At 56.9% G+C, this 16,835-nt stretch overlaps 6 protein-coding genes and 1 non-coding gene across 7 annotated transcripts in view; 4 read left to right on the top strand and 3 right to left on the bottom strand.

Annotated features, from left to right (window-relative positions):
• PHSY_004705 (RhoA GTPase effector DIA/Diaphanous) overlaps window positions 1–4,664 on the bottom strand; it is a gene marked incomplete at both ends in the record, with an annotated part of 6,609 nt that extends 1,945 nt beyond the window's left edge. Inside the window, one exon of the mRNA XM_012335317.1 lies at window positions 1–4,664. This exon is cut by the window's left edge and continues 1,945 nt beyond it. Coding sequence (XP_012190707.1) covers window positions 1–4,664 — 4,664 coding nt within the window.
• A 2,503-nt stretch (window positions 4,665–7,167) lies between these two features.
• On the bottom strand, window positions 7,168–7,282 carry PHSY_007538. The gene has a single exon (XR_001099837.1). It is a non-coding gene; the product is annotated as a 5S ribosomal RNA (ribosomal RNA).
• Window positions 7,283–7,820: 538 nt separating this feature from the next.
• On the top strand, window positions 7,821–9,015 carry PHSY_004703 (carbamoyl-phosphate synthase (glutamine-hydrolysing) large subunit; the record flags this gene model as incomplete). Its single annotated transcript, XM_012335316.1, has 2 exons — window positions 7,821–7,843; window positions 8,568–9,015. 2 exons carry the CDS (start codon window positions 7,821–7,823, stop codon window positions 9,013–9,015), a joined length of 471 nt encoding a protein of 156 aa, XP_012190706.1.
• Window positions 9,016–9,418: 403 nt separating this feature from the next.
• On the top strand, window positions 9,419–10,852 carry PHSY_004702 (chitin deacetylase; the record flags this gene model as incomplete). Its single annotated transcript, XM_012335315.1, has 1 exon — window positions 9,419–10,852. The coding sequence occupies one exon, from the start codon at window positions 9,419–9,421 to the stop codon at window positions 10,850–10,852; it is 1,434 nt and encodes a 477-aa protein (XP_012190705.1).
• Window positions 10,853–12,366: 1,514 nt separating this feature from the next.
• PHSY_004701 (hypothetical protein) lies at window positions 12,367–13,440 on the top strand (the record flags this gene model as incomplete). Its single annotated transcript, XM_012335314.1, has 1 exon — window positions 12,367–13,440. The coding sequence occupies one exon, from the start codon at window positions 12,367–12,369 to the stop codon at window positions 13,438–13,440; it is 1,074 nt and encodes a 357-aa protein (XP_012190704.1).
• Window positions 13,441–13,578: 138 nt separating this feature from the next.
• Window positions 13,579–14,637, bottom strand: PHSY_004700 (potential RNAseP/MRP complex component; the record flags this gene model as incomplete). The annotated part of the gene is made up of 1 exon (XM_012335313.1): window positions 13,579–14,637. The coding sequence occupies one exon, from the start codon at window positions 14,635–14,637 to the stop codon at window positions 13,579–13,581; it is 1,059 nt and encodes a 352-aa protein (XP_012190703.1).
• Window positions 14,638–15,233: 596 nt separating this feature from the next.
• On the top strand, window positions 15,234–16,709 carry PHSY_004699 (inorganic pyrophosphatase; the record flags this gene model as incomplete). Its single annotated transcript, XM_012335312.1, has 2 exons — window positions 15,234–15,452; window positions 16,542–16,709. The coding sequence occupies 2 exons, from the start codon at window positions 15,234–15,236 to the stop codon at window positions 16,707–16,709; spliced, it is 387 nt and encodes a 128-aa protein (XP_012190702.1).
• Window positions 16,710–16,835: the final 126 nt, after the last annotated feature.

Below are 16,835 nucleotides of genomic sequence, written 5' to 3'. Positions count from 1 at the left end.
GCAGCACCGTTAGGCGGAGGGGGCGGGGGCGGAGGCGGTGGTCCTGCTGCCATGCCTGCTTGCGGGGCTGGCGGCGGCGGTGGTGGTGGTGGTGGCGGCAGAGGACCTTCCGCACTGTCTGAGACTGTCGATCGTGGCATCCCGGGAGCAGGTGGCTGAGGTGGGGGAGGTGGTGGTGGAGGAGGAGGCAGCCCACCAGCAGCTCTCTCACGTGCAGCCGCGGTAAGTGCTGGCGGCGGCGGCGGCGGCGGCGGCGGCGGAAGAGGTGGACCCGCACCTGGAGCCATAGAGGTGGTACTAGCTGCAGCCGAGGTAGGTGGCAAGGGTGCGGGCCTGACTGCACCATCATTAGCTGGGGCAGCAGGTGGACCAGGCGGCCTCGGGGCTTGACGGTGCGCCGGTGGAGCAGGTGCAGCTCGATCTCCCATACCTGCAGGCTGAATCTGAAGCTGCAGCAGCAGCGCTTGCAGCTTGGCCATCTCGCTTTTGAGCTTGGCGATCTGCTTGTCCTTCTCACCCAATTGGCTCTGCAACGCCTCCGTCTGCTCTGTCGACTTGGCTGCCTCCGTGGATTCGAGCATCTTCTCCTGAAGTTTGGCGATATCGGTCCGGAGATCGGAAATCTCGGCGTCTTTCTTACCGAGGGCCTCGATAGTGCGGCGCGCCATCATATCTGCCTCCATCTCTGAGTTGGCCGCAGATGTGGCGCCCTTGGCAGCCTCTTGCTCCTTGTCCTTCGCATCTGCTTCCTCCTGAGCCTGCGCAATGCCGTTTTGGAAGCGTCCATAGACCGTCTCTAGGGCACGCTTGAGGTATTTGATCTCCCTCTCTTTGGCCTCGGCGTTGGCTTCGGCGCCAGCAAGCTGCTCCTTGTGACGTGCGATCTCATCCATGAGGTTCGTCCACTGTCGGTTGCGCTCCAGTCGATCCTTTTTGGCTCGCTCATCTCCGTCAGTGCGCTCGTTCGGGCGCGCGGCGGAGGAAAGGCGGTCAAGTTCCGCTTGCAGCTCGATGACCTGCTTCTCCTTGGCAACAAGTCGTTGGATGACGCCGGCGAAGCTCTCCTTGTCGCCTCGCTTGGGTAGTGTAGACGGCACTCCCGAAGGAGCGGCGTCCTCGTCAGCAGCGTCCTTGCGAAGCGCGGAGGCACCAGGCAAGCTTCGAAGTGTGATCACCTCGGCTGTCTGCTCGTTCAATTTGGTGCTCAGCTTGGCCTTGTCATCGCTGAGCTCCTCGACTTTGGCACGCAATCCTTCGAGCTCTTCGATGAAGCTACTTGGAACGGTGCTCGTGTCGCTCATCCTGTTAGCCTTAATCATGGCTTGCTTTCCGACCAAATGCTGGATGTTGGCGAGGTAGGAGCGCATAAATATCCTCCAGCCTTCGTCAAAGTCGGCGACGTCGACGGATTGCTCAACGTACTTGTCCACGACAAAGAGCAGGTCGGCCTTGAACTGATGGTCGATATCGCGGTCCAGGATGCTCGACGTATGACGGAGGATCGAGATCATGATAGGGTAGAGATCTTCGTGCGAATCCTGTGCAGATCGCAGAATGTCGCCGGCTTCGCCAAGCTCCGACATGGCATCGCGAACTTGTTCGCGATCGGGCATGTGCAACGCACGCTCGGGGAGCTCGTCTTGGTCTTCTTGCTTCTCCTCGACGTACACCTGAATCTGTGTCGCCAAGCTCTCGGGAGGGTCGACGTAGCGCAAAGACACGAGCACTTCGTTGAGACCGCGACGAGCGAATTCATCTCGCAGCGCGACTCTCTCCTCCAAATCCTCTGGACTGTTGGTGATGGCATTGATCAGCACCATGGCTGCCGCTTTGTACTCCCACTCAATGGCCTCGTTAGCATCTGCGTCCTCGAGATCGGCGGAAGCGTCCCAGCCATCGCCGAGTAAGGCGCCAGAAGCATCCGGCTTAAGATCTTCCACCAAGAAGGCGAATCGGAAGCGCTCGCCAGAAACGATCTTGAGCTCCGACAGAGCACCACAGACCAAGCGATGGCCGTCTTCGAGCGAGAGCACGCACAAGGCGGCAAGCACATCAGCGACCTGGAGGCGCAGCTTGTACGAGGGGGAGCGGAGGGCAAAGGCGATCGAGTTGACCAGGTTGGGTTGCCCCAGAACCTTTTCGAAGCCGAGCTCGATGTTCATGAGCGTCCGCAAGCACTTGATCGCCTCAAGCAGGATAGCGTCAGACATGTCTTTGCGTTCCAGTTGCTTTGACCGATTGCTACCTAGCCCTCCAACGATGCCGTCGGTCTCTTGCTGCATGATCACTTCAAGTGCTCCCAGTCCGTCGCAGTGCAAGAAGCTGTCGATCCAAGATAGCTTCGCGCTGCTCAAAGTCACCCGCAACGAGAGGAGGTGCTTGAAGAGGTCCTTGCGACTCAGCTTGCTTTCCTTGAGCTTATGGACGTGGGCCATCGCTGCAGTCCTATCGTCGCCGGTGTCTGCACCGTTCGCAGCGCCTGCGATCATGCTGCCTCCAACCCACCAGCTGCTCCACAGGCTCGCGGCCACGCCGGCGCTGCTGCCGGTGTGATGCGCCCTGATGGTGGTGTTATTGTCGCCGTTGGCCTGCACTTTTGAATCGATCGATCCGATAGAGCCGGTCTCGGACATCATTGTAGTCGGACGCGTGCTGCCATTGGATCCGTCGGCAGATGAACCCACGCGTGGACTCGCGCCGCCATCGCCGTCTTTGGCTGAGCCTGGACCGGAGCCGTGCGTGTCGCTGGTCGCCCACGTTGCGATGCTCGAGATGCTGAAGCGGTTGGACCAGCCCGTGGCAATGACGGAGCTGCGACCCATGGTCTCCGAGCTGGTACTCGGCGTTGGCGAGCCTGGCTTGTCGCCTTGTAGAGCGATACGCGACTTGGACGGTGTCGACATCCTGGCTGCTTCGTTCTGGCTGATGAGGAACCGTTTGCGATCGTCAGGAAGGGCGAGCATAGCTGTGCGGCTGGTACCCTTGATGCCCAAATCGCGCATGAGCTTGTCGAACCTCGCTGCGAGCTCTGCCGGGTCGTCGAGGCTGTCTGGTACGGGCGAGAGCTGTTGAAGTGAGGAAATTGACGGCGATCTGGAAACACTGCTGCTGTCACTCTCGAGCTCGAGCGGTCCACTGACACTGAACGTCTTGCCGCTCCTACCAACGGTTCCAGGGACACGACGAGCGTTTGGATTCGTCGGCGTCTCTGGCATATCGGCAGCTTGAGTGTCTCGCTTACTGGGCGACGTGGGTGAAGGTGGGTCGCCGCTACCTCCGATCCAGCCTTCAAACATCCTGCTTAATCGCGCTGTAGCCGACGGAGGCTGATGACGGCGACCTTTGGGGATGTTGACAGCGGAATCGGCAGAGGTATCAGCCGCTGTTGTCGAGCTGTCGTCGTTTTGCGCGTCGCTAGGCAGCGAAACATCATTCTGAGCCGGCGTTGGTGGCTTGCTACCTTTGAGCGTGCCTCCCGCCTCGTCCTCGTCGTCTTCGTTCGACAGTCTAGCAGAATTCAGCTCTATGGAAAGTGCATCGAGATCCGCATCGCCCGTCGAGGTCGACTTTGCCTGCGTAGACGGTGTGAAGGCGGACGGCAGAAGAGCAGCTGTAGCCTTGCTGACGCTCGCAGAGCCCCACAAGCCAAGCATACCCGCTTTCGCACCCAAGTTTTTGGTTGGAGAACCTGCGCGAGCGGGCTGCCCAGGATCGACAGTTGTTGATGGCCCGGGAGCGGCTCCGTTGGATCCCTGTCTGCGAGCATGCTTGGAGAACCCCTGAGCAACGGTGCCGAGCTTGTTCAGCCAGCTTGCACTGATGGTGAACATGAGGCTAGGGTCTGATGCGTCTATGCTGCGTAGCAATTGTGGGAGAGATGCTGCATCTGGCAGTGGTGAGGGCGGTGGCATGGGCGCTGGTGCAGAAGCTGGTGTTGATGGAAGTGGTGCGAGTGCATAGATCACACGAGCCGATTTGCTGCCTTGGAGAACAACCCTTCGAATGCCAAATTCTTCGCAGACGGCCTCGACAGCTTCTGCCACGGTGGATCCGACACCACTGGCGCCTGGAGTCGCGACGTCGGCAGGAAGAAACAGGATCCTCTGATCCCAGCCGTCGTAGATCTCGGGAACATGGCCGAAACGAAGGCGCACCCTAAGGCCGGGCGCGCCACACACCAGTCGAAGGCGCGGCGTATGCAAATGCGAGGAAAGCAGAAAGTCGGAGAAGGCCGTTGGCGAGGCCAGGTCGGCAGCTGATCGCGGTTCGGTGTCGCTCTCTGCTTGGTTGGCTCCATGGGCAAGGCAGCGAAGGAACCCAAACACGCCGGTCTGCAATGATACCAAGCCGTCATCGATGGCTCTGAGTTGGTGCTCTTTCCATTCATAATTGGGCTCCGTCAATTGGACAGCCTGAATGCCCCAGAGCTGACCCTGATGATCTATCAGCCATTTCGGAGAGCTTTCAAAGTCGTTGGAGGTAGCCGACGTCCACGGCTGAAAGTGGGTTCCGAATGCTGCTGTGAGGTGTTTTGCGTTGGTAAGATCGGTGAGAAGCGCGACGATGAGATCCTGGATTGAGGTTGATGCAGACGATGGGACCGAAGCGGAGAGGATGGCAGCGTTGCCCGGCAGGAGCACCTGCAGCAGCTCGCGCCCTGCCATGTCGGTCGGAGAAACGCGATCTGTTGACCACTCTGGCTGTCCAAGCAGAGATTGGCGTGGGTTCGTGCAGCGCTCTCTGGAAAAGGTGGAACGGCAGCGTGTGATCAGATCGGCGATGCAAGCATCGTCGCAAGATGTGCGGCCCGGTTATGCTGAGGGAGCAGGCAGCCAGTACCGGAGAGAAGGAAGTGCTGGGTCCGGTGGAAAAGTGCGGCAAGTCGTTCGGCAGCTGCGTCGGTTGAAATGGTGACTGCGCGATGCGAGATGATGGTGTTGGCTCAACAAAGTGTGTTGCTCACAGCTCATGTACGCTTTCGGGACGAACGCTAATTTCTCAGGAAGCACACGCCGCTCATCGGCCTCTTTCCAAACAATCAAGCGGTGAGCTGCTTTGCGCTCCCTGCGCCCGTCCAGTCAACTTTGTCTTGTTCATTCCATGCATGACGAGAATCCTTCTCGGCACCTCCGCAGGCTTCGACCTGTATCCCACGCCGTTTCAGAGATGATCGTAATGAAGGCCCTGAAGGGATCAAGCAGTGCAGCAGCGTTGGTCAACTGCAGGAACGCGAGCTTGATTAGGAAAGTGTTGGTCTCGCTCGAATTCTCCTGCCGCCTCGCCTCGGCGTTGGCTTTCACCTGCCACGCCATTCAGCGCGCAGCTGCCGCATCATGCGATTGCCTTTTGTATTCTTTGATCTTGGTAATGCTTCGTTCTCAGAAACCGTATCACAGCACTCCTGGGTAGCCAGAGTTGCATTGTCAGAGAGAGCGGCTAGATGTCAAAGTGCTTCTATGACGGCGAGGCCGAACCTCCGACAGCAGCAGGCGAAGGCAAACAAGGGTTCAATGCGGAACAGGCTGTTTTGCCCTGTAGCCCCTGTCTCGCGTACCGCGCAGCAACCCCACGCGTACAGTTATTCTCTCGTACGATTCGAAAATCTTCGCAAGGCTCGCATCACGTGAAGCTTGGCTGAGAAGAAAGGTCAGCGAGAGTGCACTTTTTGCGAGTCGTTCTCACTCGAGACCACCTTTGGTGCAACGACGACACCACTTCTCAGCATCAAAGGACCCCCCGTCACCACCTGCAGAGGAGCAAGGAGTCAGCAGCAACACTCGAACACCATGCCACGACGAATTCCTTCACAAGTACCGCAGACCGTTTCCAGGTTGCTCGAATCCGGCTTCCTCAAACAGCCTCCCGCATGGTTCGAGGCGGTGAACAACCATCCTCCCGTCGCAGTCCCGGCTCGTCATCCCCTGAAACGTCCAGATGAGGACCTCCCTGTCCGTCTTCGTGCGTCCCAACAGACGGGTCTCGCCAAGGTTGGATCCTCGTCCAAGTCTGCTTCCACTGCTGGATCCACGGCTCATGGCCGTGACACAACCAACTCGAAGAAGAAATCTCGCACGTTGACACCCAAGCTCACACCAAAGCCGATCGTATACGACGAGGATAGGATCCGACAGCAATTCTTCCGTGACCATCCATGGGAAGCCTACCGACCAAAGATGCTCGTCGAGATGAGCGACCGAGTGGGAGGCGAGACCCGCGTTCACGGCGACCCCAAGCGACTTCGCTCGTACGGCCGCAATCCGAGCGTCGAAGACTTTGTCGCCTGCACCCTTGCGGCGCACCGTCAAGGTGGCCTCTCGCTGTCGCAAGCATACCACAACACCCTTTCGTCGTACCATGGCCTCAAAGCCGAGCACGAACACGCAACCCGCTACGCCGTTCTCGAAGCAAAGTACTATGGCGCCGACCTCGGCAAGACCGAGACGCAGCGAGGATTCGAAAAGGAGGACAAGGCGCTCGAGTCGTGGGCTGCATGGGCCGCTGGAGGAGCCGCGAGCGGAGATGCCGCCAACGCCACGGATGTGCAGCAGACCAAAGCGGTGAGGGTCAAACGCACCGATCAGACTTTCACTTCGGGCGATGCGTACCTCGAAGCAGCAAAAGCCTTCAGGGAAGGCAAGATCAGCCCCGAAAGATTGGACAGCGGTGCACAAATTGCCTCGAGCCCGGGTTCGACTCCCTTTGCCGACGGAAGCGGCCTCGCCTCGACGGCACAAGATGCAGACGACTTCCTCGGGCTGGCCAAGTCGGCCATGCGGGCTGCCGAGGCCTCCAACGGCGAGGCTCCATCCACACCTGCAAGCAGATAGGCCTACACACTGCGCTTCACCGTTGTCAGCTGTCCTGCCGCTTCCACCATGCAATTCTATCGTACATCATGTCACCGTATGACCTTGATGTGCAGGCAGCAAATCACCTTTGAATGCCTGGAATGTGTCTGATGAGAATCCCTGTCAATATGACTGGACCTGCCCTTCCCCATGCTTGCTATGTTGTGAGAACAAATTCGATTCGGAGAGGTGAGCCACTACCAGCGATGAAGACTGCCTCGAACGAAGCAAACACGGCCATAGCTTCACCAAAAATAGTCGCGATACGGATTGTGCAAATGAGTAAAAAAAAAGGTGGCAGCAAAATGGGGAAAAAAAAGAACTGCAGCACCTAGGATTCCCGCGTGGTCCCCCACCGCAGTACTGACTAGGCGGTAAGTTGCTTAACTTCGCAGATCGGACGGGATGCGGTGTTTTCAACTTCCTGTGGCCGCAGATGTCTCGAAGAGTGGAACAGCAAATCATGAACTCTGTTTTGTGAGGAGAGGAAAAACAGCTGTGGAATCTGTTCATCTATCGTAGTACTACTGCATCTTTGCTTGATCGACACTGTGCAGATGCGGTGAGGTTTCAAGCCTGACAAGTGATCTCGTGTTACAGAGCAAAGGCCTTCGAGGATTACGATTGAATGAGATTGCATCGCAACGGGGCTTGGCGTACGCTTGCATCTCAACCTCACCGTGCTGTGAGTGACAGCGGTCACCACAAGCAAGAGCGATCCTGACCATGCAAGCATGACGTCGACGTGCTCATCAACATCAGCCTGCAGATGAACATCGCGAGGTCGTCTACGGAATCCAGGCTGCTGAAGCGTCATTAATGGTACCCGCAAGCGAAGTGATGGTTCACCTTGAGGCAAGTCAGGCAGCATAAGCCATGAAGTCTGCGAGACTCCCGTATTCTGAACCGACCTTCCGGGTGCAGTGGCAGAAGGACACTCTCGATCTCATCTGACCGCGATCTTTGGCTCCGATGTTGGCCGTCGACATGCCAAGGTACGCTAGAGCAGCATCAATCAGCGACATTGCCAAGGCCCTGCTTGCATTGTCTGAGGGGGAGTTGCGGAATTCCGTTGGGCTCGGCGAAAACTCGTGAAAATTCAAAGGCAGAAGCAAATTCCGCTTGCCGCTCGGTCTCGGTGTTGGTTTCGGTCGAGGGAGCGTGCGCGATCATGATCCGGCGGTGTTTGCCAAGACTTTTGGAACGGATCTGCGTCCAGGCTCAGCCACTGTTCTTTTCGGCTGCAACACACACCGCCGTTTCGCTTCGCTTTGCGTTGGCTGTGTTGTTCTTGTTCTTCATTTGTTTGTTTTCATCGAGACGAACAGTCCTGTTCAAGGTTCAGGATAAGTATCTTGGCCTCGAGCAGTACCGCACCGGTGTATAATATAAGCTCTTCGCATGGTCGATCTCTCGACGACCATAAGCCTTTGCCTGGAGGAGCGACCTTTGCGGTTGCAAGTCGTGTCTGCAGAGGCGAGAAAGCGAGAAAGAGGAAAAAAAAACCACCGACGCGTCTCTGCTGCAAGCCACGCCAGCGCAACACTTGTCGAAAGACGCTGACAAGGAAACCGTCCACTCGTCTGGCTCCCCTGAATGCAGGTGCATGTGAGGACAGCATTCTCAGAAGGGCTTGGCACAGATTCATGCCAGCCTTGTTTGGCTCTGGTTTGGGGCAGTATCCCCTCGGCTGCTTTGCCTCCGCTCCCCTTTCTGCAGGCAACCTGCGGCAACTCGACGACGTGTCGGACGTGCTGGTCTTGGCACTTCCAGTACCACACCAGCGCCTTCAGCCCGTTTCCAGATGCTCAAGATCCTGAACCTCTCCACTTATCGTCTCTTGGTGTGTTGGCGTCGACAGCTTGTTGTGTCCACTCGGTTTACTTTTGCGAGAGAGATGTGTTTATCGTCACACAAAGGGAGCTGGCAAACAGTGAGATGTGGGCGTGAGGAGGACGAGACGAGACGAGAGCGAATCGTGCTGTCACCGCAACTTGCTCGGCTTGCATCCGAAGCGTACTACAGTAGGACTGAGGGACACTCCGCTGGTGCCCTCGTGCAGATCGAGTCCATCGCTTCGCATCCATGCTCGCCCTCAGTTTCAGCAACAGCCGCGTTCTCTGCACTTGCTCCGCTCGATAGGCGTCGTATCATCCGACAACGCTGATCCGCCGCCGGACAGATTGGGCAACTCCATCACAGGGGCTCCGGCGTCTTGGCCGTGACTGTTCCTCCGGGAAAGCCTGCTCTGCAGTGTGTGCTTGTGGGCGTGAGTGCATGTATAGGGAGACATTCCAGACCTCTTGAAACAGTCGGCAGCTCCGCCTAGCTTCCTTCCCCTCCTCCTCCATCAAATCAGCATCCTCTCCTTCACCCACTTCCTCTCCGTCTCTGCTCCTCCCTTTCATCGTTCTTGGCAGTCGACTTCGCATCGTCTGCTATAAACACAGTCTTTACTGCTCACTCCTTCCCGTTCCCTTATAGACCCTGCCTGACCACACTTTAGGCCTCGTTCTGAAGTCCTGCTCGATCGTTGTCCGTACTATTTTGTAAAGTGGACGTCTTTCAGCATGCGTCTTTCCGCCATCACTCTTGGAGCAGTGGCTCTGGGCGCTCCTCTCGTCTCTGCTGCCACACGCCACGAGCGAGGCCTTGTCGACCCTTCGCAGCACCCTGCCGGTCACCTCTTCCAGAAGCGTGACCACCATGGCATCACCAAGCGTCAGCTCGCCACCACTTCCAAGAACGGCATGCCATACCCTCCTGCCGGCTCTGACCCGCCTCCCGCCAGCTCGCTTCCCCAGGCCTGGATTGACCGATACAACCAAAAGAAAAACGCGGGCCTCATCCCCAATATCCCCCGATCCATCACCGACCCCAACACACGTGCCACCGTCTACCCTGCCGGCACCGATATGACCAATGTCTGCTCCTGGACCGTCCAGAAGTGCGACACTGGCGACATTTGGCTTGCCCCAGACAACTACGTGTCCATCACCTTTGACGATGGCCCAACCCCTCAGTCGCACAGCCTCATCGACTATCTCCAGGCTCAGAAGCAGACCGCCACCCACTTCCTCATCGGTAGCGCCATCGTGTGGAACCCTGACGCCATGGATCTGTACGTCAAAGCTGATCCTCCCATGCACCTCGGTGTTCACACCTGGTCGCACACCCTTCAGACGGGCAAGACGGATCTCGAGATTCTCGGTGATCTTGGCTGGACCATGCAGATCATCTACGATCTGACCGGATCCGTTCCCATGTACTGGCGTCCCCCCGAGGGCGATGTCGATGCCCGCGTTCGCGCTATCGCTACCGAGGTGCTCGGTATGCAGACCGTCATGTGGAACAAGGACGCCGACGACTGGTGCTTGCGCCAGGGCTCCGGCACCGCTCAGCTACAGACCTGCACGACCGGCGTTGGCGCCACCAAGCAGGGTGTCATCCGCGAGATGACCAGCTGGGCCGACACCACCAACCGCACTGGATTCATCTCGCTCGAACACGAAACCACCGACCAAGCCATCGACGCGTTCAAGGAGTACCACCAAGCGCTCATGCAAAACAACTGGCACGTAGGCGCTGTCCCCGAACTCCAAGGTCTGCCTTACTACCAGAACCAGTGGAACCTGACCACAAAAAAAGAACACGTCGACAGCATCTTGCCCACTCGCCCTGCGATCAACGTTGTTCATTCGGATGCTAGGCGTGGCAGCAGGAGGGCTCCCGACACCAGCGCTTATGCCAACCTCGACGGTAGCGGCGCAGGCGCCGGCGCTTCATCTTCCGCCAACGCGGCTGTGGCAAGCGTCAGCTCTTCCGCCCGATCTTCTGCTACCGGCTCTTCCAGCAGCAGCTCCGTGAATGTAGGCAGCTCGAGCAGCTCGAGTGGCTCTTCTGGTACCAGCGGTCGGTCGACGTCGGGCGCCTCTCAGGTCATCGTTGGTGCTTCCACCATCGGTCTCGGTGCTGTGGCTGCTGCCTTTGCTCTCTTGTTCTGATCGCTGCAAACACTTTCTGCTCGCTCCCGTTAAGAGTCCTCAGAAGGCTCCAGCATCACGGTCCATTCGAATCCTGCATGACAAGTCCTACATCGCTAGCCCGTCTCTTCCTCTTCGATGCTCTGCATCACTTTGTCGCTCCTTTTTCGGTCTCACGCACGCTCGATGTTATCATACACAGTCCAGTCTCTCAATATCATCATCTTCCTCTCCGCCACGCTCTCCGATCAACCAGACGGAGGGACAGCCTTGGCCGGATTCGAGGAGAGAGCTTACACCTTTCTCTCTGTGTGGACCTGGCGTGCTAAATTGTCAGCGGTGAAGATGCCTGATGGGTCGGTTGAGGTTTGAGGATCCGAACGATCGGGCCGATGCGATCTTGAGGATCAGTGATGGGTTGATGCTGGCGGCTAGCAGCGTGACCTCTGTGAAGGCGAGAGACGCAAAATTTCGCACCGTGAAGGCAGAGGCAATCACCGTGCGACATGGAAGCCAGTTGTGTCGGCAAGGGGCCTGCCATCCGAAAATAAGAAGTTGTCTCGTGACATTCGCCGAAACTATGATGGTTTTGCCGGCTTTCCCCCCACAGACCCGCGCGTGCGATTTTGTTCTTAGCCTGAGCCTTCCTAGCGAATCTGTTCTCTTTCCATGTGTCTGTCTTTCTTGCCTTCAGATGTCTTTGCGCAATCAAAAGTGTTTATGACAGATCTGATCCTCTAGGTGTACCATGCTTTTACGGCAAATGCGTTATGATCAGAGAATGGGGAGAGAGATCGCGCGGGGAGAGAGAAGATAGAATCCGTCGTCGTCCGGCAATTCGGCCTTCGAACCTGTCAAGAAATGCACACAAGCGAGGTTGCTCGTTATCCGCTCCGCGCACAGGGTGTTGCAGGATTCAGCGTACCGGCGAACGAAGTCTGAGCTTGCGGTAGACAAGCGCCCCCCTCGTGCCTCTCTCCGGACACGCGAGCCTTGTCCACTCCGAACCACGGCGAATGGATCTCAGCCTACAAAGTTCGCTTGTGCAGGTTGACGATCCGGCCTGTGCGACGAAAGGGATACCCGGTTGCCACTTGCTTCGACACGGGCTGTGAAGCAGCTCTAGCTAGAAGGATAGAGGGATGAGTGGCGATTCATTCGGCTTTCCACTGATTCACATCACATGATAATCTTCTCTTGGTCATCCCCCCCGCTTGTGCAGCTTTGCAGCGGTAGTCGCATTGGTATAGGCGGGAATCAGGCATTGCTTGGCTTCCCGAGGCGCGCGCTGGTGCCTTGCCCGAGAATGCGGTGCCCATGCTCTGCATCGTTCTCCCGACAATGTTCCTGCGGCGGCAATCCAATGTGCTCACGGCGTTTGCTTGCGATTGCCTTGTGACCCCTCTTAGGACCGCTGAATGGCGCGAGACTTGGCTGCGACACATATATAGGCGACCATGTGATCGGTATGCCCTTCTCCCTCAACGATCCATGGGAGCACTCGCACCTCATCCGACTTTGCCCTACCGCCACCAATGACGCGAACCTTCATCCGCTGGGACGACCCGTCCATCGAATCCGGCGCTGGACCTACCGAAGACGACCTGATCAACCAAGTCGCCAAGCAGATCCAAACCGCCCAAACCTGTGTCTGGGAAACTCACCGTCACGCCTTCTCCGGCACGCACGTCAAAACGCAAGGTATCGTCAAGGGCACACTCACCGTCCTGCCCGACCTCGAGTCGCACCTCTACCAAGGACTCTTTTCCACGCCCAATTCTACCTTCCCCATCGCACTTCGCTACTCGACCGAAACAACGGATTTGATCGACGATCGAGTTCCGCAACCTCGTGGAATCGGTATCAAAGTGTTCAATGCCAAGGGACCGAAGCTTCGACAGGATGGTAAGGATCCGCAGACGCAGGACTTTGAATTCAACTCTTGCGCCTTTCTCGAGCTGGGCAACGCACGAACCTGTCGAGACATCATCGCTCTTCGACTTCTCCACGGTGCAGACGGCAAAGGCCTGGACGAAGACCTTCGAAAGAGGGAAGACTACAAGGTGCAAAATGCCAGAAACGTCGCTCCCAACGTTCACCTCGTCGCTCAACGTCAATACTCCCAAGCAGCCATCCGATACGGCGATCACGTGGTCAAGTATCGTCTCCTCCCCACCAGCGATGCTCAACTAGCCCTCACCAACAAAACCGTCACAGAGAACGACAAAGGAAACACCGTCCTCAAAGATTGGCTCCAGGAGTACTTCCAATCCAACGAGGCAACGTACGACTTCCAAGTGCAATTCCTGGAAAACCTCGACGAGCAACCGATCGAAGACGTACGCGTCGAATGGGACCAACAGAAATACCCCTTCGTCACAGTCGCTAAAGTGTCGTTGCCCGCGCAGGAATCCTTCCCGCCCAAAAGGGTCAGCTTCTGGGAAGACCACAACCGGCTGGACGTCTGGCACGGCTTGCAGGATCACAAACCCCTCGGTTCGATCAACAGGTTGAGAAAGGGCGTGTACAAGGCCTCCGCTGCCTTCAGGAGGAAGATGAATGGAAGACAGGAGGTGGTCGTCGATGATATTTCGCAAATCCCAGACTGAAGATGACAGCAAGCGCGAGATCGAGTTCGAATGTAAGATAGCTTTTGCCAATGCTGTGAACTTGTGTCATGGATGTCGAGAGTGTGCGAGGAAATTGCGATAGATACAAATACAATGTGAATGAAAGGTGAATTTTGTTCAAAAGTCGATCGTAGGTCGAGCCTTGTACTTGCGAGTCGCTCTCGAAGGCAAAGTGTGCATCATGTGGTTGCCGTGCAGCTCGAACCGAAGGTATCCGGGATCCGATGAGGTCTGACTCGTCGCCAGAGGGACCTTGATCGCAAACACGGCATTCTTCTTGGGTATAGTTCGGGTCGACTCCTTTCTCCCCGCGCCATGATCCGTTGACGGCTCGATGGCAATGATCAACGTATGCTCGGTCTCCTTCACCACGAGACCGCGTTGCGACACCAGCGACGGGTTCGCCGCGCGAACCACCTCGATCTCCGCTCCACACAGATCCGCCTTTATCAGCGATGCCTGCGCAGCACTCACCGTCCCCGACGACATGGTGGCAAGATTCTTTGCGTCAAATTGCGCATTGGGTACCAGCTGACCTTTGCCATTCATAGCCACGATGTTGAGCAGCTGTTGGATGTAGGAGCGCCACATGTCGTGCAACGGTTTGACGAGGTGGTAGCTGATGTTGGCATCGACCTGTTCGAGCCCCATACGCTTGCGCTGGGAGCGGTTGAGTGACTTTCGGGAAGCCGGCTCGAGTTTCTTGGCTTGATTTGTTCGATGCCGAGGTGCGGATTGCAGTCGTTTGAGCTGTTTGGTCGCGTCCGACAGCAGGCGCTGCTTGGCTTTAACCGACTCTTTTGTCGCAATCTCCTCGTCGTCCAGTCCTGTTTCTGGAAGCGTCGCGGATGGTGTGGGATCAGAATCTGCGCACCTGGTAGAGCGAGTCGTAGCAATTCGCAACCTCTTGAGCTCCGATAGCTCGCTTTTGACCCTTCTCTTGCGTTTTACAAGCTTGCGTTCGGCTCGAAGACGAGCATCGACATCGTTGCCTCCGGTTTTGGGTCGAGCACGATCGAGGTTGGTGATCTGGATGCGACGGTCTTGCAGCCTCTCTCGATAGTACTGTGCGACCTGTGTATCTGGCACCTTGTCGGCATCGAGAGCAGCACGAAGCACCTGATGCGCTGTGCTTGTTGAGCCTGAGCCGCTCGCCTCGGCCTGACCTCCATTCATTCTGGATTTGGATTGCTCTGGCAACCGGGCATGGCTGTGCTCTTCGACGACAGAGCAGACGCAAGTACAGTACCGATGGAAATAGTCTTGAATATTAGTGTCGTGGTGATGGCTGTGATGGTGGTTACAGGCGGAAGAAGATGTGAAATGCGGAATACACACATGACATGGTAAAATTGCCGATCTGAACCCTGGTCGGTTCAGATCGGGAGATCAAGACGCGATCGGATTAGGTTTGCGTCGGACGCCGGTGTGCTTACATCGCGGAGAAGCATTTCTCGGTTTCAATCCGGCATCCCGTCCAGCGGAACTTCCTAAGCGAAAGTTTAAGTCAAGCCGCACAACCTAGCCACTCGGATGCAAGTATGTGGGCGGCTTCATTTCGGGAGCCGCACGCTCAAAAACGGGTCAGCCGAGTAGTGCGCACTGCAAAGCATTCGTGCCTAAACCTCGTAGATGCAGTCTAAGTGCTTTTTGTTCGAGCCCGCATGTAGAGGCCCACTAATGTGCGACGTCGGTCAACTTTCGACGAGGATTGGTTTCCACTTCGAAGTATTGGCACACAGGGAAGAAGGTGCGCGCTGTGGGTCAACGCGATGAGATCCCGCTCGTTGGGAAAATCTAATAACCAAGTGGATCGCTTGGCATCGCGATTCCGATCCCGAAGCTGGTTCCGTGCAGCCGCAGATCGAGACGGCTCCAAAGCAAATACCTTCGACGTCCAGTGTGTTGCCTCTTCACCCCAGCAGAGCTACCGTATCAATGTTGAGTGTCAACAGGTTCCCAGCCGTCTGCAAAGTAGTCAAGCGGCACAGGTCAGCGAAGATGCAAGGGGCGACGAAATCCGATCAAGTGGAACAAAGCGTGATCCGTGGTACTGATCTTCACGCGCAACGGCCGCCAGTGTCAAAGGCGCTACTAGCTGCAGAGCTAGTACAACTGGTAGCGCCACCTAGTTATGTGAGGACTGAATGCTAGTCACGCCCGAACAACACGCGTCGAGTTGACCGAGACAGCAATTGCAGAGCCTGGAGGCAGCAGCGGGAAGTCTAGACTGTCGGAGTGTCGAAAGTTTCCATGCGCTTTTCATCTCGTGTTTGTCATGCGAACTTTTGGCAAGCACAGGATCTCCATCTTCGGTGCTTCCCAACCAAGCGGCCTCGTTCACAGCTCTGTCAACGGGAAGTATGCTTCGCACGGCATCGAGCTTATCGTACACTCGAGAGGAACCAAGCAAGTATTAATATTATAATAATAGCACTGATGTCATTCGTGCCTTGCCGGTGTCCTGCTTGGGATCTGCGACTGATGGCGCTCTCGTGTTGGTCCGGGTGGCCGGTCGGCTCTGCCTTAACCTCGGGCCAATGACCGCTTGTCTTCTGTCTCGTTGCCCGCTGCGGGCGCCCACCTCGCCTGCTGGTTTCATCGATTTGGTTCTGGCAAGCAGCTCCTGGGCAGCAGCCCAGCCGTGAACAAGAAGGACTTGAATCGCATCAGCGACATTCTCTTGCGCGAAGCACGCATGGTCGCGACTCATCTCACCCTTCTCATTGCCTGGATCCCACGCGCTTGCTGGCACGGTCAAAGAGAACAATGGACTCATGATGCATGAGCGTCCCTCCTCTTCAACGGAGTTCCCACCCAGCAAATCCGTAGCGATGCCTAGAGCGAAGTTTCGCGAGCCCTTTTCGCAATATTCGATTCATGCGATGGGCGCAACGGGCATTCGCGATGTTGCCTATGGGCGCGTCCGTTGGCGACTCCCCGGCAGAGAAATTCCGAGAATGAAAACCGGCCTCATGCACGTCTGCATTCGAGTCGGCTAATCTACAAGTTCTGGACCCTTTCCCCCCTCAAATTGGCGGCCTTTCATCGAACTCTTCCATGCACGAGGCTCTCTGCAGAGACAGTGTGGCGGAATTACGTACGTACTGTACGTCGTCGACCGCTGCCGTGCCGTGCCGATTCGCTCTGCCTGCCTGCCTGCCTGCGTGGCCATCGTGGCGGAAGGTCCAGACGATCAAGATGTCGCCCTGTCTGCTGTCCACTCGTGGGGCTCGGCTCGGTCGTAATTTCGCTTCGGGCAGACTTTCGCTTCGCGTTCATCGCCAAAAGTTTTCGATTAAGTAACCTACGCATTGCAGTAAGTTGTAGGCACCCCTGCTAACTTGGATCAGGTCACACACTATGATGCACCC

Source organism: Pseudozyma hubeiensis, assembly GCF_000403515.1.
Source record: "Pseudozyma hubeiensis SY62 DNA, scaffold: PHS45, whole genome shotgun sequence".
Lineage (NCBI taxonomy): Eukaryota > Fungi > Basidiomycota > Ustilaginomycetes > Ustilaginales > Ustilaginaceae > Pseudozyma > Pseudozyma hubeiensis.
Note: the sequence above shows the minus strand (reverse complement) of the source record. Positions and strands in the feature narration are given on the sequence as shown.